General features: G+C 54.6%; 1 protein-coding gene across 13 annotated transcripts in view; it reads right to left on the reverse strand.

The window, feature by feature from the left end:
- Nucleotides 1-2,178: 2,178 nt before the first annotated feature.
- STX8 (syntaxin 8) overlaps nt 2,179-18,902 on the reverse strand; it is a 243,623-nt gene continuing 226,899 nt past the window's right edge. For all 13 annotated transcript variants that reach the window (XR_014305041.1, XM_082708229.1, XM_082708239.1 and 10 more), the window contains one exon: nt 2,179-2,353. Coding sequence is in view for 12 of the 13 variants with exons in the window: in XM_082708229.1 (XP_082564355.1) it covers nt 2,286-2,353 (68 nt within the window). In the remaining variant the exon portion in view is untranslated. The remainder of the gene's footprint in view (nt 2,354-18,902) is intronic.

Genomic DNA, 18,902 nt, shown 5'->3' on the forward strand with positions numbered 1-18,902 from the left:
CAAGTCAAGAGGAGGTGAGAAAGTCAAACAGAACTTCAGTGCTGTCTCCCATGAGCCCCAAGGTGGGGGGGCTCCAAGGAGACGCTGTTTATGCGGATTCGGGGGTTTTGCACGACGAGGCTGGAAGGCCGGCTCTGCAGATTCTTGATCGTCCTTTGGGTGATCCGTTAGCAACCACCTGCCGGTATACCCCCTTCCCAACAAGGGAAGGCATCCCACGCATCCTGGGGTGCCTTACTATCCACATGGCCTCTCTCCTTCGAGAACACACCCACATCGAGACAAGCCCCCTTCGGTTTCTCATCTCAGCGTCCCAGTCCAGGTCCCTGACAGCGTGGCTCCTGTTCACCGCGGCTGCCGCTCCCCAAGTCCTAGCCTTGCTCTGGTGTGTGCGCAGCCCCCCGAGGTCAGCAGGTGAATAGGATCCAAGAGTGCGCAGTAGAATCCTGGGGCTCCAATGTGGAGACCGTCCAACCCGCTGGGTTTCTTCTTAGGTTAGCGATCACACAGCTGACCGGCGTGTGCCTGTCCCGGGGGCTGTGCCCCACCTAGCTCGGGCTCTCTGCCTTCTGGCCATGTCCTGAGGCCCTCACCCGGTCAATGAGCTGTGAGCAGAGGAAATGGGTTCACTTCTGGACAGAACATTCCACAGCCACTATGAGGGCTCCCAGTGTCCCCCTCTCCTCTGTCAGAGCCTGCCGTGGCTGTCCCCAGGGCTGTCCCCCTAGCTCAGGGTCTGCAGTGAAAAGACCGGTCACTCGAGGGATAGGCAGCAGGGACAAGACACCCATGACTGGGATGGACCCAGGACATTTGGGTCTAGGTGGTTGGGGATGCAGCACTATCCTGTCAGTTCCAGCTGTCACTGGGCAGGGTGCAGGGACCAGGCAGGCCAGGTCCAGGGCTGGACGCCTCTCAGAGAACAGGCAAGCATGTCCCAGCTGCGTGCACACACCAGGGGCAAGGGGGACCACTCAGGTGGAGTGGGGGCTGGCGGGAGCTTAAGTGAGCCCATACTACCGGAGAAGAGCTGCCGAGAGGAGGGTCACCCCCCCCCCCCTTTCTGCAGGATGTAGGACTTATCAAGCCTCTGACCGAGGGCCAGGCCTCTGGACTCAGGTCCTCCCGCACACGGCCATCTTTGGTCTCGTGGCCAAGGACACGCCACACCGGGTGGTGCTTTGACTCTCCCTGTGTCCATCTCTGCCCACGGAGGATCCCGCTGTGCCCTCAGAGGGCAGGAGACCCTGGGATTTCCCTTCCACGGGCCCACTTTCTCGTTTTTCCTCAGTGAAACCTCGGGCTTAGGGAAGGGCCCCACTGCCAACCCTAATTCCCTCCCCCTCCGCCAGGGAGAGAGAGCAAGAGCCTGGCCAGCTGGCCACCCTGGCTCTCTCGGTACCCAGAACAGAGGGCATCTTTCAACCCGGAACTCCCCGAAGCTCCTGCAGGCTGGGGGTCCTCAGGACGCCCACCGCACCGCTTGGCCCTGGCACTCGCGCGCATGCACACATGCAGTGCCCTCCACTCTCACACACCGGGTGCTTGCAGCCCGCGGAGGAGCCCAAGAAAGGCCCTGCCCTCCTGACGTCACATTCACACCTCTCTGGACCCTAACAGGTGCCTTCCAGCCCGATAATGTCCCATGCCTCCCCACTCCTACCCTACTCCCCAGACCTGGTCTGGGGGCTCGGAGCCCGGTCACTGAGGAAAGCAGCGGGAGCTGCTACTGGGTCTGAAGGCAGTTCCCAAAGTAGAGCCTGCAAATGTCCCCGCGTCATGGCAGCAAGCCCGGGAGCGCGGACTTGGGCGGGTGACAGGTGCGCACTCACACATGCGCCCCTCCTCCCCGTGGGGCCGCAGCTGTTCACTCACCGTCTCCCTCGCGGGCACACGACTTCCCCAAGCAGACGGACGCCTAGCACACTGCGGGGTGGCCGGAACTCCCCCCGCAGCCATGGGGCACGGTCACTTGGGCCTGGCACCCAAATGACCAGTGCCAGAAGCAAACGGGTGGCACGCGGCCTGCGGCCCTGGAGCCTCCCCACTACGGGTCCATTGACGCAACGCGCAGCCGCAGTTCAGAGCTTTGTGGGGGGGGGGCTTTATGGACGCAATGTGCAGCCGCAGTTCAGGGCTTGTGGGGGGTACTTTAATCGACGCAACGCGCAGCCGCAGTTGAGAGCTTTGGGGACGTTTATTGAGAGCGGGTTCAGGTACCACCTGGGTGCTGGGCTTCTCTGCGGCGCTGGCAGGCATCACAGCTGGTGCGCCCCTTACTGCCATTAGTTGGTGGGCCAGACGGCCACGACCACAATCGCCACCAGCAGTAGCAAAATCACCATGATCATCCCTGGAAAAGACAAGCATGAGAGACGGCTTCAGTGACTCATGCTGGAAGGGCATGAGGTAGCCTGTGACCTACCTTTGCGGGGGACAGGGAAATGTGGTTCTGCTTTCGGATTGCACTGATGAAACACCGAGAAAGCAAAGGGCATTAGGGTCTGCAGAGAAAGGTTAAATCTAGAATCCATTGTCTCCACTGGCTACATGGCTCTGCCTTCTTGAACTCAAGATGCTTAGGTCACACATTGGCAAAAGCATCCAATGGAGGGCCGCCTGGGTGGCTCAGTGGGTTAAGGGTCTGCCTTCAGTTCAGGTCATGATCTGGGGGACCTGAGCCAGCCCAGGGTCCCTCAAGGGTCAGGCTCCCTGCTCAGCAAGGAGCCTGCTTCTCCCTCTCCCTCTGGCCCTCCCCACCATTCGTGCTTTCTTGCTATCTCAAAAAATTAAAATCTTAAAAAATTAAAAAAATAGATACCCAGTGCAGGGATTCCTGCAAAGTCGGCACTGGATACACATTTGCTCTCTCAAGGGTCTCCTGAGTTACTGAAGCCCCCAGAGGGAAGCGAGGAGCACACGAGGTAAAGCAAGTGAACATGTCTAGGAAGTAACAGGTGACTCAAATGTGTAGGATCACGTGGTTCTGTGGCCCCCAGACGGAGAGGCTGTTTCCAGAAAGGCCGGTCCCAGGAGTTCAACTCCCGATGCTCTTACAGGAAGCGCCCCCAGCACATTATGCATCTTACTAACTAAATACCCACTGGCCACATGGGGCTCCTTACATTTCAATGAATTAAAATCAAATATAGTAGAGAGCTCAGTTTCTCGGTTCCACTAACCATATCTCAAGTGCTCAAGGGTCCCATGTGGCCAACGGCTACCATGTCGGACAGAGACAATTGGTGAACTTTCCACTGGACAGAAGTGATGGAAGGTATGGAGGTGGGATTACATCACTGGCTGCTGCACCCCTAGCTTCCACGATGGCACCTGGAGCGGATTCAATGCCCGTTTGTTGAATAAATGGGTGAACGGTCATTCAGTGTGTCCTCAACACTCACCCTACCCTCGGACAGTTTCCCACACTGGGAGTTCTGCCCTCCCTTCTTCTGGACTCGGTTTTATTAAGTTAGATTTTTCTGGGAAACTGCCCACTTTTTCTAAGTGTTCAAAAATACTGGTGTAGGGGCGCCTGGGTGGCTCAGTGGGTTAAAGCCTCTGCTTTCGGCTCAGGTCATGATCCCAGGGTCCTGGGATCGAGCCCCACGTCGGGCTCTCTGCTCAGCGGGGAGCCTGCTTCCCCCTTTCTCTCTGCCTGCCTCTCTGCCTACTTGTGATCTCTGTCTGTCAAATAAATAAATAAAATCTTTAAAAAAAAAATACTGGTGTAAAACCGTTCTCTTAGAACACTAGGCTGTACCCGTGCTCTTCTTTTTGTCTCTAATGTGGTATATCTGGACATTCCTTTTCCTGATTAGCGCTGCCTCAAGGTGCCTCTTTTGATCATCTCTTCCAAGAACGGGTTCTGATGCTGCTGGTCATGTCCCCTCATTTCCTGTTTAAATTTCTGCATCTGTATTCCTTAATCCTACAACTCATAGGTTTTCTTTGGATTCACTCTACTGTTCTTTGAACTGAAAGTCAGCTCATTCATTTTCCATCTTTCTTCTAAATATTGTCCCTCTATACCTACAACTTTCTGTTTTAAGATTTTATTTTCAAGTAATCTCTAACACCCAACATGGGGCTCGAACTCAGGCCCCTGAGATCAAGAGTTGCACGTTCCATCCACTGAGGCAGGCGGCTGCCCCTGTCTATAATTTTTGGTGGGAAATAATTTCACTGCTGTTAGTTTCTAAGTTCTATGTATTTTAGATTTTTCAGCAATTTCTTCTTTGGCCCAACAATTACTCAGAAATGTGTTTTAAAATTTCTGGTTACAATGGAACATGCTTATCCAATATATATTTTTAAAAATTTGAGATAATAGTGTATTTTGATGTGAAAATACCTGCGATTTTTACAGGTGACAAAGCCACCAGGACTTCAAACAATAACGTGGTTCATTGCCTGCATTCTTAACTGAAGAAAAGGCTGCATCTCAGTTTTCCCACCCAGTTCATAGATGCCCTGAATTCCCTCCACAGACCTTCAGGGTTCAATGTAGTTCAAGTAGTGAGCATTTTATTTTATCTTTTAAAGATCTATTTACTGGGCACCTGGGTGGCTCTGCTGGTTATGCATCCACCTTTGGCTCAGGTCATCATCTTGAGGATCACGAGATTGAGTCCTGTGTCAGGCTCCCTGCTCACTGGGGAGTCTGCTTCTCCCGCGCCCTCTGACCCTCCTCCCCGGCTTGTGCGCGCTCTCTCTGGTCTCAAATAAATAAATCTTTTTAAAAATTTTTAAATAAACATTTATTTATTTATTTCACAGAGAGACAGGGGAGGGGCAGAGGGAGAGAATCCCAAGCAGACTCCCCACTGCGGGCAGAGCCTGACTCCGGGCTCGAGCTCATGGACCCTGAGATATGACCTGAGCCAAACAAAACCAAGACTTGGATGCTCAAGCGAGTGAGGCACCCAGGCACCCCAAGTGGTGTGCTCTTTAAACTCAACCGTTGTAAAGCACAGCATGGGCACAGTGTCGAATATTAAGAAGGCACATAAAAATATATAGCAGGCTTCCCTGTCATTCTGTGACAGTGGATGATTTTTTCCCAATACCCCCCTTTCCTCTAATGATCTGATCTTTTGCAAGTACTCCCTCTTGGGACCTAAGAATTCTCCCCAACTTCGTACGGACACTAACCCAAGCCTCTCCATCAGGAGCCAGCAAAGTGTGGTCCCCCTGGTTGCTGGTCTGTTTTTGTACAACCCCCGAGCCAAGAATGGTTTGTACATTTTTTAAGGGCTGTCAAAGAAGACAAAGAGAAGCTGTGACGCACCGTCTGTGGTCTGCAAAGCCTAAACTCTTTACTATCCGGTCTTTCACAGAAGTCTGCGGATCCCTGCTCTCTATCACTAGGGCCGATAACGACCCAGCTGCAGCCTCGGTTCCTCCACTCAGGCTCTGGTTTCCAGCTCTCTCTCCCATTTCTCTCCTCTGGGGATTTCCTCTCTTCCTTGTCAATTTGGCTCTGCATCAGCATTTGAGGGGCGGGCTGTGATATTTTATCTCGCGTTTCAAGACATGTGTAGTAAGATGCACGAGTGTGCATAGGTGAACGTTATCTCAGCCCATCTTCCGGCCAGAGCCAGAAGAACAAATCTCCTCTTCCTTTATTTCTGCCTCCAGAAATATCTTTATGTTGACCAAAAGCTCCCCCTGGGCAGGAATCCCACCACCTCCTGGCTGGGCTGAGAGGTCGTCCTGCTTAGGATCAGGGACCCAGCATGGAACTGGAGGACACAGAAGGATTGAGGAGCACTGGGGGGCACCTGCTAGCACTCCAGAAAGCAGGGTAACCCCAAAGACAAGGGGGAGGCCTGGGTGCTGAGAAAAGACGGGAGACAAGGCATGGTGTTCAGTTACGGCTGCTCAGGCAGGATTGGAGCTGGGGGAACACTTGGGGCCCAGAGGCTGGTTGTGCAGCAGCAGTGGTACTGGACTGGAGGGAAGGGGGAGGGCCAATGGAGAGGCTGACACCAGGACCCCTGAGATTCACAGCGGGCAGTGACAAGCACAGTGGAACAAGAGACCGGAGCCAGGAAATGGAGGGCAGAGACTGGCTGAGAAGAAGAAACCATATGCCGGGTTTGAGCTCATACACGGTCAGGGAAGGGGCCTCCAGGCTCCGGTGGCTACTGCTGCCTCCCACCTGGGCCCACCTGCCGCCACTCTGCCCAATGCCTTCCCTGCAGCTGAGCTGGAGCATAAACCAGATCAGGTTACTGGCAGCCTTGCAACTCTCAGAGGCCTCAGCAGAAATCCAAACTCTTTACGGGGGGCCTCGCACACTCTGCGTCCGGCTACCCCGGCAGCCATTCTCTGCACCGGCTCCAGACACGCACCCTTCAGTTTCCTCAATGGCCAGGGTGACACTCCTTCCTGTCCCTCTTGGCCCACGTGCTCCCTACTCCTCCCCCAGAACCCAGTGCCAATGTCACTTCCTGAAGGACCTTCTCCCCAGCATCCCATGAACCATACTCCGGCTGTCCCTTCCACGGCCCTGCAATGCCCCCTTCTTCCATCATGATTTAGGTGCTCAGACACTGTCTGTCTCCACCATAGGCCCCTGAGAGTCCGACACAGGGGCTGCGCCGGTCCAGCTCCCCTCCACAATGCCCCGTCCCCAGACCCTTTGTTGATTTTTTTTTTTTTTTTAATATATGTACAAATGAGTCAATGTATTGACTATAAGGAAGAGACGAGTGAGCAGAGTGGCGCAGCGGAAGCGTGCTGGGCCCATAACCCAGAGGTCGATGGATCGAAACCATCCTCTGCTATCCTTCTGGGGCGCCTGGGTGGCTCAGTGGGTTAAGCCGCTGCCTTCGGCTCAGGTCATGATCCCAGGGTCCTGGGATCGAGCCCCGCATCGAGCTCTCTGCTCAGCAGGGAGCCTGCTTCCTCCTCTCTCTCTGCCTGCCTCTCTGCCTGCTTGTCATCTCTCTCTGTCAAATAAATAAATAAAATCTTTAAAAAAAAAAAAAAAAAAAAAGGAAGAGACGAGAAGAACCAATAAGAAAGGCAAAGCGGGAACAGTCAACAGAGAGAGAGAAGCTGAGAACATGTGTCAAGGAAGCCAAAGAAAGAGAAGATTGTAAAGGCGGCAATCAAGAGACACCGCACAGACACCAGGAGGCCAGACAGAAGCTTCTGGGCTGGGAGTCCTTCGATGGGACAGTTTAGCAGCCTGGTGGGTGGGCCTCCTAGATCACTCTTAATACAGCAATTCCTCTGTAAGGTGGCAATGATTCTATCTTGGACACTGTGAGTCGCACAACACGTGCCACAGGAGAGGTGACACAGGCACCCTGACACCCGTGCCAGCTGGAAACGCAGAGAGCGAGCACCCTGATGTCACGGGCTCAGCTGGGCTCCTGTCCAGCGATGAGAGGGGCTCTAAGGCCGAGTGACAGGTACATCTTTTATATTTTCAAGCCTTTCGGAGCAAACGGGGGCCCTCTGGCCGCGACATTTTCAGCAGGTTTCACTGAACGGGTGTGCACGGACCGTCAAGTGAGGAAGTCCTATCGAGACGGCAAGTGACAGTGACAAGCCAAGGCCAGCGCAGCCTTTGGGATGCTCCCGGTCAGAGAGCAGGTGTTCACAGACCTTCCCACACAGCAACGCTTTCTCTTTAAGAGTCTGGCCTTCTTGGAGCCAGGCCACGGCTCTGGCACCTTCCTTGAATGGAGTCTCTCTTCTCTGGAGGATGTTTCGGGAAGAGTGACCAAGGCTCGTTCTGAAGCCAGGGAGGGCTGAGCTGCACCGTGCACAGAATACGTGGATGCGGGAACCAGCCCGGAAATCCAGGTGGGACACCCCCCACCACCACCCAGCTCCACCTCGTCCCCTTTCTCTGCCCCCGTGGGGCCGGTGCAGGGGGGATCCCGGTCCCCGACACAAAGGGGGGCTTCTCAGGGACGGGGGCCCCAGGCACGCTGGGACTCGAAAACAGGGATACAGAGCTTTGACTCGGTTTTCTCTTCTCTTTCTCCTTCCTCCTTCCCTCCTTTGCAGTCTGTATGGTGGAAACTTTCAGAGATGAGAGTGGATGGGCGGGTGTACTGCATGGGCACAGGGATCAGATGGTGGCCACTCTGGTTTCACCTGTGCCCTCCCCTGCACCCTGAACCCCAGCCGTACTTCCTCTCCCACTCCCACTCCATCAAAAGCATCAGAGATAAAGAATCATTAACACAAGTCACCACCACACAGAAGGCGATTTGCCTTTCCTTCAAGACAGAGGCAGGGAAAGCCTCCAGCCCTGGAGACACAGGAAAGTGACTGTGGCCTAGAGGCCGCAGCAGGAGACCATGTGGCCTAAGGGAATAGTATTCAGTCACAGTGGGGTGGGGAGAGACAGAGAGAGAACTTCCTTCTTTTGCCTCAGAGTGGTGCGGAAACCTCAGGGGGTCTGCTCATCTGTCCCCCAGCTACAGAGATGTGTGACATTTCAGAATGAGGAAAGACAGCTGAACTTCTGGGAACCTGCCAACTTCTGGAACAATGAAGGCTCTCTACCCCACCCCGGCACAGAAACACCTGGCGAGGCTCCTGACCGCGGCACCCCTCCTGCCGAACCCCGCCTGCTCCCATGCGCCGCGCTGCCCGTCCCACACCCAGGTGCCCCTCTCAGGGCCAGGCACAGGCGCCAGAGGCCCAATCGTGGAAAAAAATGGCCATTTCCTTTGGTCAGTCTACCAGATGGGGATTACTCAACCACTTACAATATTTACAAGTCCAGCTCGTGGCAATTAAAGAAAGATGTAGGAAAACAAACTCCTTTCAGACTCGGAAGGCACATGAAATGCAGTTCTCTCCAGAACTTCTGAAGAGTGTTCATCGGGATTCATGGCCCGTATTTTTTCCAGTGAAACACTGGAAACCTGCAAAGTAATGGGCACTGTGTTGCCAACGCATCTGCCCCGGGTGAGGGTAGGTCACGGCTCTTGGTGCTTGAGGAGGAGGGAGGGGAGGCAGAGGGAGGGGAAGGAGGGGGGGGGGAGAAAGGGGAGGAAAAAGAAGGAAGGGGAGGAAAAGAGGAAGAGGAGGGGGAGTGGAGGAGGAGGAACATGGACTGTCTTCTTGGGAGAGTGAGAGCAGACAGCACAGACCACTTCCCCCTCAGCGCTCAGCTGTAGGGGCTAAGCACAGAGGGAGAGTAGGGGTGGGGGGTAGCAGGGAGGGGCATGCAAAGGGCAGAGCTATCTGAAGTTTCCTGATCTGATCACAGGAGAGCAGCACTGATTGCTTGTGACTGTCCCCGCATCCCTATACCGTTTGCTCCTGCGAGCCCCTCTCCCACAGTGAACAGCCTCCAGAGCTCTAGCCTAGACATCTAGGAAAAGACCCCCACGGCTGGCAGGGTTTTTTCCCAGGGGTGCCTGTTGACAGGTGACATTTGCTTATGCATTAAGCAGTAGGTTCTCCCTGATCAAACAGATTTCTTGCAGCAGACTCCTGAGCTGAGATGGGGAGCGAGCCAGAGAAAAGACAAAACTGGAATATTTGTTTTCTAAAGTTCATGTAAATGTTCCCTTTAATCCCATTACTGGGCAAATAAGCTGAGAAAAGAGTAGACACCCAGCAGAGAAGGTGAACGTATTTACAATCTGAGCGTCAGACCACAGGGCACAGAACGGCAGGTGCCCTTGGGACCCCATGCGGGAGCTGGGTGCAAGGCGGCATGGGGTGGGCTCCCCAACAGCCTTCTTGCCCGCAGCCTGGAGCTCAGCCGGCCCAGGAGACAGGTGTGGACAGCCGCTCCCCTCCCCTGCCGCTCTGCTTTCCTGCCACAGTCCCGCAGACAGCGCTTCTATTAAAAACCTGAGCTTGAGTCTTCTGTTCTGACTTTGGTTCTGTTTTCACCTGGCACTCAACACATCCCCGGGGTTTCTTCTCTGCTTTGGAGAGTGAACCCCCGGGCAGCACTGGTGGGCTCCGTCCCCTCAACAGACCTCCCGTCTCCCTCTCCCTTCTGCTTCTGCCCTTGGCCCTCTGTCACCCTCTGCAGGGACACAGCCTGGGACCCTCCACGGACCCTGCTTCCTCTAGGCTGGCGGCTCACTGCCCCTGGAGCCAGAGACACTCCAAGAGGCAGGCCAGTGCCCCTAAACCTCCTCCACCCTTGAATGCCTGTGTTAGATATTAATATTCCTTCCGTTAGGCCTGACGATCTGCAGCAACAGGGATGGCGCTATCTGGTGTGGGGGCAGCGGTGCTGGCCTGGGGGTCAGGGAGGCCCAATCTCCATGCCTTTATGGTGAGCTCAGTTCCACCCTCTGTCAAAGCCCTGGATACCGACTTCCTAGGTGCATGGGGAGGACTCAGTGAGATGAGGTGTGGGAGGCTCCCTGGGGGCGAGTCTGGAGGCCCTTTACAGGCAGAGCGAAGACACTAATTATTCCTGCATCCGGTACCCTCCGCTGGAGCAGGGGGCCTCCGAGCAGCACCTGCGGCACAATGTCCCAGGGAGAGCCAGGCTCAGGCCTGATGACAGAGCCCAGATGCCATTCATCCCCAAAGGGAAGGGAGGGGCGCAGAACCAGAGGGGACACCTGGGTGACATTTCGTGCAGACACGGAGTCCGGTTCCAGCCACAGCTCGGCCGTGATGACGGGTGTCCAGGAAAGGCTGAATTTTAGGGTCGGGTACCTGGCCACAGCCGTTCGTGCAGACACGGAGTCCGGTTCCAGCCACAGCTCGGCTGTGATGACGGGTGTCCAGGAAAGGCTGAATTTTAGGGTCGGGTACCTGGCCACAGCCGTTTGGATCCTGAGCACAGGAAGGGCAGCTGGGCTAGGCACAGGCTGCAAGGCGAGCGGAGCCAGCTGAGCGGACGCCAGGTGATAGGAGCAGCGGGCCCTGGGGTCGGCAGGGGTGGTGGTGGTGGTGGTATGAACAGGGCTGGGGGTGAAGGCCCTGTGAGGGGGCCAGGTCAGAGCGGGGGCAGCACCAAGGCCAGGGTCACGGGCCCAAGGACTTAGAGACGTACAAACCCAACCCAAGGGGAACCTAGAAGGCCTGCAGAAAGCCTGACTTCGAAGCCGTGCCAGACCCTGGAAGCCCATCAGCCCTGAGGGTGGTGGGGGACACCGGGCACCGCAGCGGCGCCGGCAAAAGGCATTACGAGTCACGGCAGCGTGGCGAGAACAGAAGGAACACAGAGGAAAGGCAGCTGTCCACACTAGACATGGGCTCAGAACGTGCCATGCCCGGTCCTGTGCTGTTCCCACCAGGAGTCAGCAGGGCGGGCAAAGCAACAGTTCCCCCCCTGCTTTGGAGGTGAGGAAGTGGGGGTTCACAGGTCAGCCCTGCCCTGACCTGACGGGAGCCCCAGGAAGGCTGCGGGCCAACAGCCCAGCTAGCTCTGGGCACACGGCCACGTTCCCTGGGAGGGAGCCCCACGGGGCTGGGCCTCGCTGGGGACCAGGCTCACCAGGGGACCCAACCCAGGTGACGGTGGGAGGCCGTGTCTGTGATGCCAAGTGACAGACTCAGAGAAACACACGAGAAGGCAAAGGATTGGCCTGGAATTAGCCTGTGCTTTGGTTCTGACCGAAAACCAAGAAAATTTAGATGAAACAGGTCTTAACGTTGTCTTGGCATTTATGTTACTCTGAGTGTCTGTCTTCGCCTTTGGACAGGATCATGGCCGGCCCCAGGACAGCACCTGGGCCCACGTGACCAAACCCTGGCTCCTGCGGGAAAGATGAGCTTCCTGAAGGTACTGTGCTCTTCGTGGGAGTGGCTCTGGAAGGGGCAAGCCTGGAGTCCCATGAGGGGGTCTGTCCCGGATCTGTGCTGGGGTGACGTTGGGAGGAGAAAGGGGCACCTTCCTCACCCTGCCCTATGAAGCTCCAGGTCCCATCTGGGGACAATTTGTCTCCCTGGTCCCCAGGATGCCACCCCATCTCAATGCGGACGAGAGGTAATGCATCACGTCCACAGAGAACCTGGAAGAACGTCATTCTGGAGAGAAGGCAGGAGACTGGGGGGAAGGAGGATGGTGTGGGGAGACATCTGGGGGCCAGAGAGACCCAGCAGCCTCGGCAGGAAGCAGGAATGGGGAAGGTGGCCTGACAGGAGTGGGGGATGGGGCAAAAGAGGGGCTTGCCTTGAAACAGGAAATTGAAAGGAATTAAGACCGCAATAGCTGGGAGGAGCTGGCTGCAGGCCTAGGGGAAGGCAGGTTCCCGGGCTCCCAGCTCCAGGGACCAGACCTCTGCCTCACTGGGCATCAGGCGTCTCTGCCACAGCCATGAGGCCCCTGTGAGGCCAACACCTGATGTTTGCTTGGGACAGGACAGTGCATGTCACTAGCTAGGGCACATCATGTCGCAACCAAGGCGTCAGACCTGTGCGTCGGGCTGTTCTGATGGGTGGCATACCCTGGGCAGATCTGACCACAGGGTAAGGGTCTGGCCAAGAGAGCCAGATTTCCTCACACCAGAACCTTCTGTGGTGCAGGTCCGACGGGAGCAAAGACACGTGTGTGGCTCTGCGTGGGCCCCAGGTCTCAGGAGAGGGGCAGAAAATCAACCCCCTCCCACAAAAAAAAAAACAAGAACACTTGGCCTAGGACAGCGCTCCTTGGAGGGGGTATGCACAAATTCGGCTAGTCCCGCTGCTCCCCGAACAGAAGGTGCAGACGAGTTCCTCGGCTCCATTTGTGTTCTGAACGCGTTACTCAGTTCCCTCCCCCAACGTCCGGCAAATCACCACAATCCAACAGCAGAACTCTGCTGTAGAGAGACGACCTTTCCCATCAGTCATCAAAAGCCGCCTCTCTTGAGTCGTCAGGGCAATAATTTAATGCCCACTCTCGGGCGCATCACTACTGGCTAAGAGATATCCCCTCGCTGTGCCGCGGGGTCCCCCTGGGAAAGCGAGCCTGTCTGGAATCTGGCAGAAATTCAAGTGCCTTTGAAAAGACAGTCAGGAACTCTGTTATGGATATCTTGTTTTGACAATTCCCTCTTGACTAAGTGTCAAAAGATTTCTGGATGGCTCCACCCGGGCTACGGATTCAGCATTACGAACCCCTCTGTTGGTGCCGTTTGCATTGGGAGACGTCACCTGGCATCAATTAGGGAGACCGGGCCGGGCGACCAGAGTGGGCTGCAGCCCAAGCTCTACGTCAGGTACAGAAAGGGCGGGCACGGAGCTACGGCCATCCAGAGGCTACTTTTTCAATACAGCAGATGCTGGGCCCTCTGAAAAAAAATTTTTTTTTTTTTTAAGTAAATCATGTGCCTGAGAAGCGGAAGCCCAGAGTAGTATATTTGAACCGAGGCTCTGAGTTCCAAACCCCAGAACATCCCCCGGGAGGGGTGGGGACAGCTACGTGTCTGTTCAACTTGGCATGAGGCCATGTGAGGCCCCCGGGCTCTCCTCTCCACGAACCGCAAAGCTTGGACTGAGCGGAGTTGGGCTCAGTCACCACAATGGTGACACTGTGGACGGGTGGCTGACAAAATGGGCCTGGAGGTCCCCGGCTGGACCGTGTTTCCGACTCTTCCTGGCTCAGTTATCCCTTAGAATCTCACTAGTCACCTGACAGCATTCAAACAAATGACACGGTCTTTAATCTATACGAGCCAGAGCCCTTTCCTCTGACTACTTCTTCTTTTTTTAAAAAAAAGATTTTATTTGACAGAGAGGGAGATCACAAGTAGGCAGAGAGGCAGGCAGGGAAAGGGGGAAGCAGGTTCCATGCTGAGCAGAGAGCCCAACGCGGGGCTCAATCCCAGGACGTTGAAATTATGACCTGGACTGAAGGCAGAGGCTTTAACCCACTGAGCCACCCAGGTGCCCCTTTTCCTCTGACTTCTAACTGGGAGCTTTCAGGAAAGAGATCATCAGCAAAAGTAAGTGTCTCTAATTTGGGAACGTGGAAGGGCGGTGCAAGGAAATAGCTCGCCAGCAAGACGCCTTCTCAGACACTCTCTCGCAGTCATGCCTCCAGTGACATCACAGACGTTCTCAGGGTAATGCCATCAGTGCTGTCCTGAAGAGACAAAGTGAGCAGGAGACGCGTGGGGGTTCTGGGCTAAGAGGAACTGGGAGCAGAGGTCGGGGCAGGAGAGCCCCCCTCCTGTCAATGAGGCGAACAAGAACCCCTTGGATGGGGTGAATGAGTTGCTTGGAGCCTTTCCCCTGGGGACCCCTCCTGCCCCAGAGTACACTGTGGACGTGCCCGTGGAGGGTGTGGGTCAACCAGACCCACACTATGGACGCACACCGTTCCGGCCACCACTGAGCTCCTAATGAGAGCCACGTCTGTCCCCATGAGCGGTGCTAGACACTCTATCTTCATCACGTGTGTGACGGGCTGACGTGCTCAGTAAATGTTTGATGGACAAGATAACAGAAGGCTCCCACTCCTGGGTGGCCCGGAAAGTGAAAACAATACCCAGAGCCTCTAGATTCTACTTCTTTACAATGGATTTTGATTGAATTTTTACAAAGATTTTATTTATCTGAGAGAGAAAGAGAGAGCATGAGAGGGAGAGGGAGAAGCAGACTCCCCACCGGGCAGGGAGCCCCACGTGGGGCTCGATCCTAGGACCTGACCATGACCCGAGCTGAAGGCAGACGCCCAGCAGAGCCACCCAGGCACTCCTGGATGTTGATCTATTTAACAAACATCAATCAATCCATCTATAGAGTGCCAGGCACTGCTCTAGTCACTGGGGAGAGGACAGTGAAAAAAAAGACAAAAGTCCCTGTCCTCACTGAGCATCTATTTACACCTGTGCGTGCTCACACGCATGTGTGCACCTGCGTGTGCCTGACTGCTGGGAGGATACGGCGGGTGAAGACAGACAAAACCCAAAATAAGTAAATGACATTGTGTCCTCAGAGGTGCCAAGTGCTGCAGAGAGGTGAGTGCTTGCTGGCAGCTCAGAGGCATGGATCCCCTCCCTCCGGCTCCAGGGGCAAAAGCAGGAGCGGGTGCTAATACTTTCCAGAAACCGGCCATCCCACAGTGGGATCTGGAAACGTGCTGTGGGTCAGATGAGTGTGCCTTTCTACGGGGCATCAGGGAACGGCCACCAGTGAACGCTAGTGACAGGTAAGGTCAGCAACAACATATGACAGAAGTTGGCTGGAATGATGAATGACATCACGACACGTGGAAACAGAAAGCGAACTGATCAGGGAGTGCAGAGAAGACAGGCTGGCGAGGCTGACCTTATCAGGGGGTCCCCGGCACTTTCCAGGACAGGATGCCCTGGCTGGTGAAGGCTGGAAGCCACGCGGTCTCGGGGGACGTGTGGTTTAACACGTGGTCTGACATGAAGGAGCCGTACACGGCTTCTCCGACGGCGGCGGTTCCCCACACGACCCGTTCTGACAGCTCTGTGCCCAAATGAACATCAGAAACGGATGATTGCCACCTTTTGGGGGGGGGGTTCACTTTCAAGTAGCACTGTCCCCCCACCCTGCTGCTGCTTGCTAAAATCTAAAGGAAGTCCACATTCTGGTGGCAGGAGGAGGAGGAGGAGGGAGTAAGTGCCAGGGGTCACCAGAAGTCTGGAAGAATTGGGGTGAATGCATTTCAGGGGGATCATTAGTGCTACTTCTGGGGCATCAGGTGGACAGCCACTCTGTCAACCCCAAGGCTGTGTCTGTCCCCCCAATCCTGTCCCCCAACCTCAGCGCTCCTTTGGCCTACAACATGACACAGACCATGTATAACCAAGAGCCACAGAGAAGAAAGGTGACTGGTAAGAGCCATGGGAGGAAGAAGAAAGAAGGGCTGGAGAGAGCCGCCTGACACGGCCCTTTCCTTTGAAGAGCAGCGCCTTTTCTCAAAGAGTCAGAACCTACGTCATGGTCCCTCGGTTTGGCAACAGAGCCTGTCCCTGTCATCAAGGCAGAAACATGAGCTCCAGTGTACTCTGAAGGTCATCCTGCTTTTTCAAATGGTCACCAGTAAGCCATGTGAAGCTCGCTGGCCCCCTGACTTCCAGCACAGTGTGTGTGTGTGTGTGTGTGTGTGTGTGTGTGTGTGTGTGACTTCCCAATTGTGAGGCCAAGTGACAGATGGGAGAACATCCATGTATGTATGAATACAGGGTCCAGCTTGACATGGGGAGCGGCAGTGTGGGCTGAACCATCGGCCAGCTGGCATCCACACCATGGCTCTGGGGAAGAGACCCCATCCATCCTCAGTGCCTAAAATTGGGGGGACACTAGCCCTTAGCTCCCAGAACTGCCATGGAGATGGGACGAGGTGGGACGCTCAGTGCCGAGCACGCTCCCCGGCCCACGGCATGTACTCAATGGACATCAGCTGCCCTGACTCCTGCTGGAAATGGTTCTGGCTACAAAAGGGGCCTTCACAGTCTGTACTCTTTGAACAGAAGACACTCTGGTCGGCATCCTGTCTGCAAATCACTCTGGTTGCCAGCACCACCGTATCTGTCCACCACACGACACCAACACCAGGAAGAACGGGGACCCCTGAGAAGGATGGGACCACCCTCCGTCACTTTCAAGCATGCTACCACAAACAGAGATTTTGAAATGTGCACTCATGCAAAATCCCCCAACAGCCTGGATGACTGTGTGAAAATGCCCATGTTAAGCAGCAGCTCTTTCTGCTCGCGGGTCCCATCCCTGTGCTTTTTTTTTCTTTTGCACCAAGGATGGCACAAGAATTCCTTCTTGGCCGTTGGCTCTGGACCTCATCTCCATTCCCAAGCTGCATCATATGGTGCCTGAACCTGGGGCTTTGCATCTTTCCACCTGGGCTTGGAGCCTTGGTGCATGATTGAATACTTTCTGTGGTCCCGTGGCGGGCTCTACATTCAGCATGGAGTCTGCTTGAGATTCTCTGTCTCCCTCCTCCTCTGCCTCTCCCCCTGCTTGTGTGCACACGCACAAGCACGCGCTCTCTCTCTCTCAAATAAACTCTTTTAAAAAATACCCTCCTTAAGAGTACTTCCAGGGGCACCTGGGTGGCTCAGTGGGTTAAAGCCTCTGCCTTCGGCTCAGGTCATGATCCCGGGGTCCTGGGATCGAGCCTTATGTTGGGTCTCTGCTCAGCGGGGAGCCTGCTTCCTCCTCTCTCTCTGCCTGTCTCTCTGCCTACTTGTGATCTCTCTCTCTGTCAAATAAATAAATAAAATCGTAAAAAAAAAAAAAAAGAATGGAAGTTTATATCAGTTTTGAGGATAAGGCGAACTAGGGAGGTCCTCCCCTGCAGGTGGTCATTGTGGAAGAGGCTTCATGAGACTTGAAAGATAGAGTCCGAGAAAGGCATCTTGATGACACAACTGAGTGTCCCAGGTGCCCTGTAGGCTGTTCCTGCCAAAACCAGGTATGCATCCAAGGTCAGGAGCCACACAGAGAACTGCCCTTCAGACTTGTGTTGTGGGCACAAAAAATAAAAGGCTATTGGAGGATAACATAATGATGCCATCAGCTTCTCCAGACCCAGTCTTTTTGGAAACAAGTAGAACAGAGGATCCAGAATGTCAGATTTGGCTTTGAACTATTTGCTGACTTACACTGAACTTGGTCTTGTCAGATAACTTCAGCAACCATTTCAAGGCCGAACAGCAGAGCTGAGTTACGACACGCTGCCAGTGCGAGGATCTGGTTTTCCCACCTTGGCCACTGCCGCTCAGTGCACCATGATCTCACACCTCCTGCCTTGGCACAGGGCTGTTCACACCACCCTGTAGCCCTCCACGTTTTCCACACACCCAGCACGCAGACGCTGGCTTTTGGCCTCAGCTCAAAAACGTTCCCTCCCCAGTGACACCTCCTCTCCCATGCCCAAGGCACCCAAGGACTGCTTTTCCCTGGCTGCTTCTGCCAAGGACTGTATCCTGAACACACGCGTTACAGAAATTAGTTCATCACTAGCGTAAACTAACAATCGGTCAGATTCATGGAAAGCACAGCCCTTCCCTGATCGTCTGTAAATTCTTGAGAGGACAGACAGTCCACGCACTGCCATGACTCTAGTCCCCGTGATGCTCTCCACAGGTGCCCAGCACAGATGTCGTACAATGCGCACTTTCTGCATCACGCACTTGTGTTTTGGTTGACGGAAAAGAAGCTCGTCGTTTAGACTCAAATACTGGTTGCGTGGGGGTATGGAGAGTCAGCAGTGGGGAATTCAAACAGCACTTTTACTTGGTGATAATTAACGTGGAGATATTCTAGCAGCTAGACTCGTACTCTGCACAGACTAAGCACTCAATGAGTATGTGCTGAATGAATGAATGGAAGAGGATAAGCTACCCACAGAACGGGTTACTAGGGAGTGTTGGTTCTAAAGAACTAAAGGGGATACGAGTAAGTACAGCTGGTTCTGCCAAACTCAAAATCAATATATTACCCCAAGTGGTGAATATCGGAATATAAAATTACAGAAGAACATATTCTACTAGGTTCCCGCAGACAGATCCACGGTCACATTCTCTCGAAATGTCGGGATTGTACCAGAGACTCAGAGCTTCTTTTTAACACGGAGGAGGACTTGGACTCAGCTAAGTGGATCCTCTGTATTGCATGAACAGCCCGCATCTTACTCATTCTCTGTAACTTTCTATCCCTCTCTATTCGCAGACATTCCTGAGGAGGAAATCACTAGAAGTGGCCTAATGACGGAGACAACATGCTGGCATTCCAACACTGTCACTCCTGCCTGATCGCTGGTGAGTCTGTCCCACCAGGTGGAGATGGTTCAAGAGGAGACTTCTGATCCCCGCCTCACACCTGCTGAGTCCAGATCTCTGGAGGTGGGACCCGGGAAGCTGGGGGTGTCACATCCCTCCACGCCACCCTTCTGGCACTAACATTTGAGAACGGTGTCTTAGAAGGCAGAATCAAGAGCTCACCAGAAGTTCTCCAGCCCCTAAAGTAAAAAG

Source organism: Mustela nivalis, assembly GCF_964662115.1.
Source record: "Mustela nivalis genome assembly, chromosome: 17".
Classification (NCBI taxonomy): domain Eukaryota; kingdom Metazoa; phylum Chordata; class Mammalia; order Carnivora; family Mustelidae; genus Mustela; species Mustela nivalis.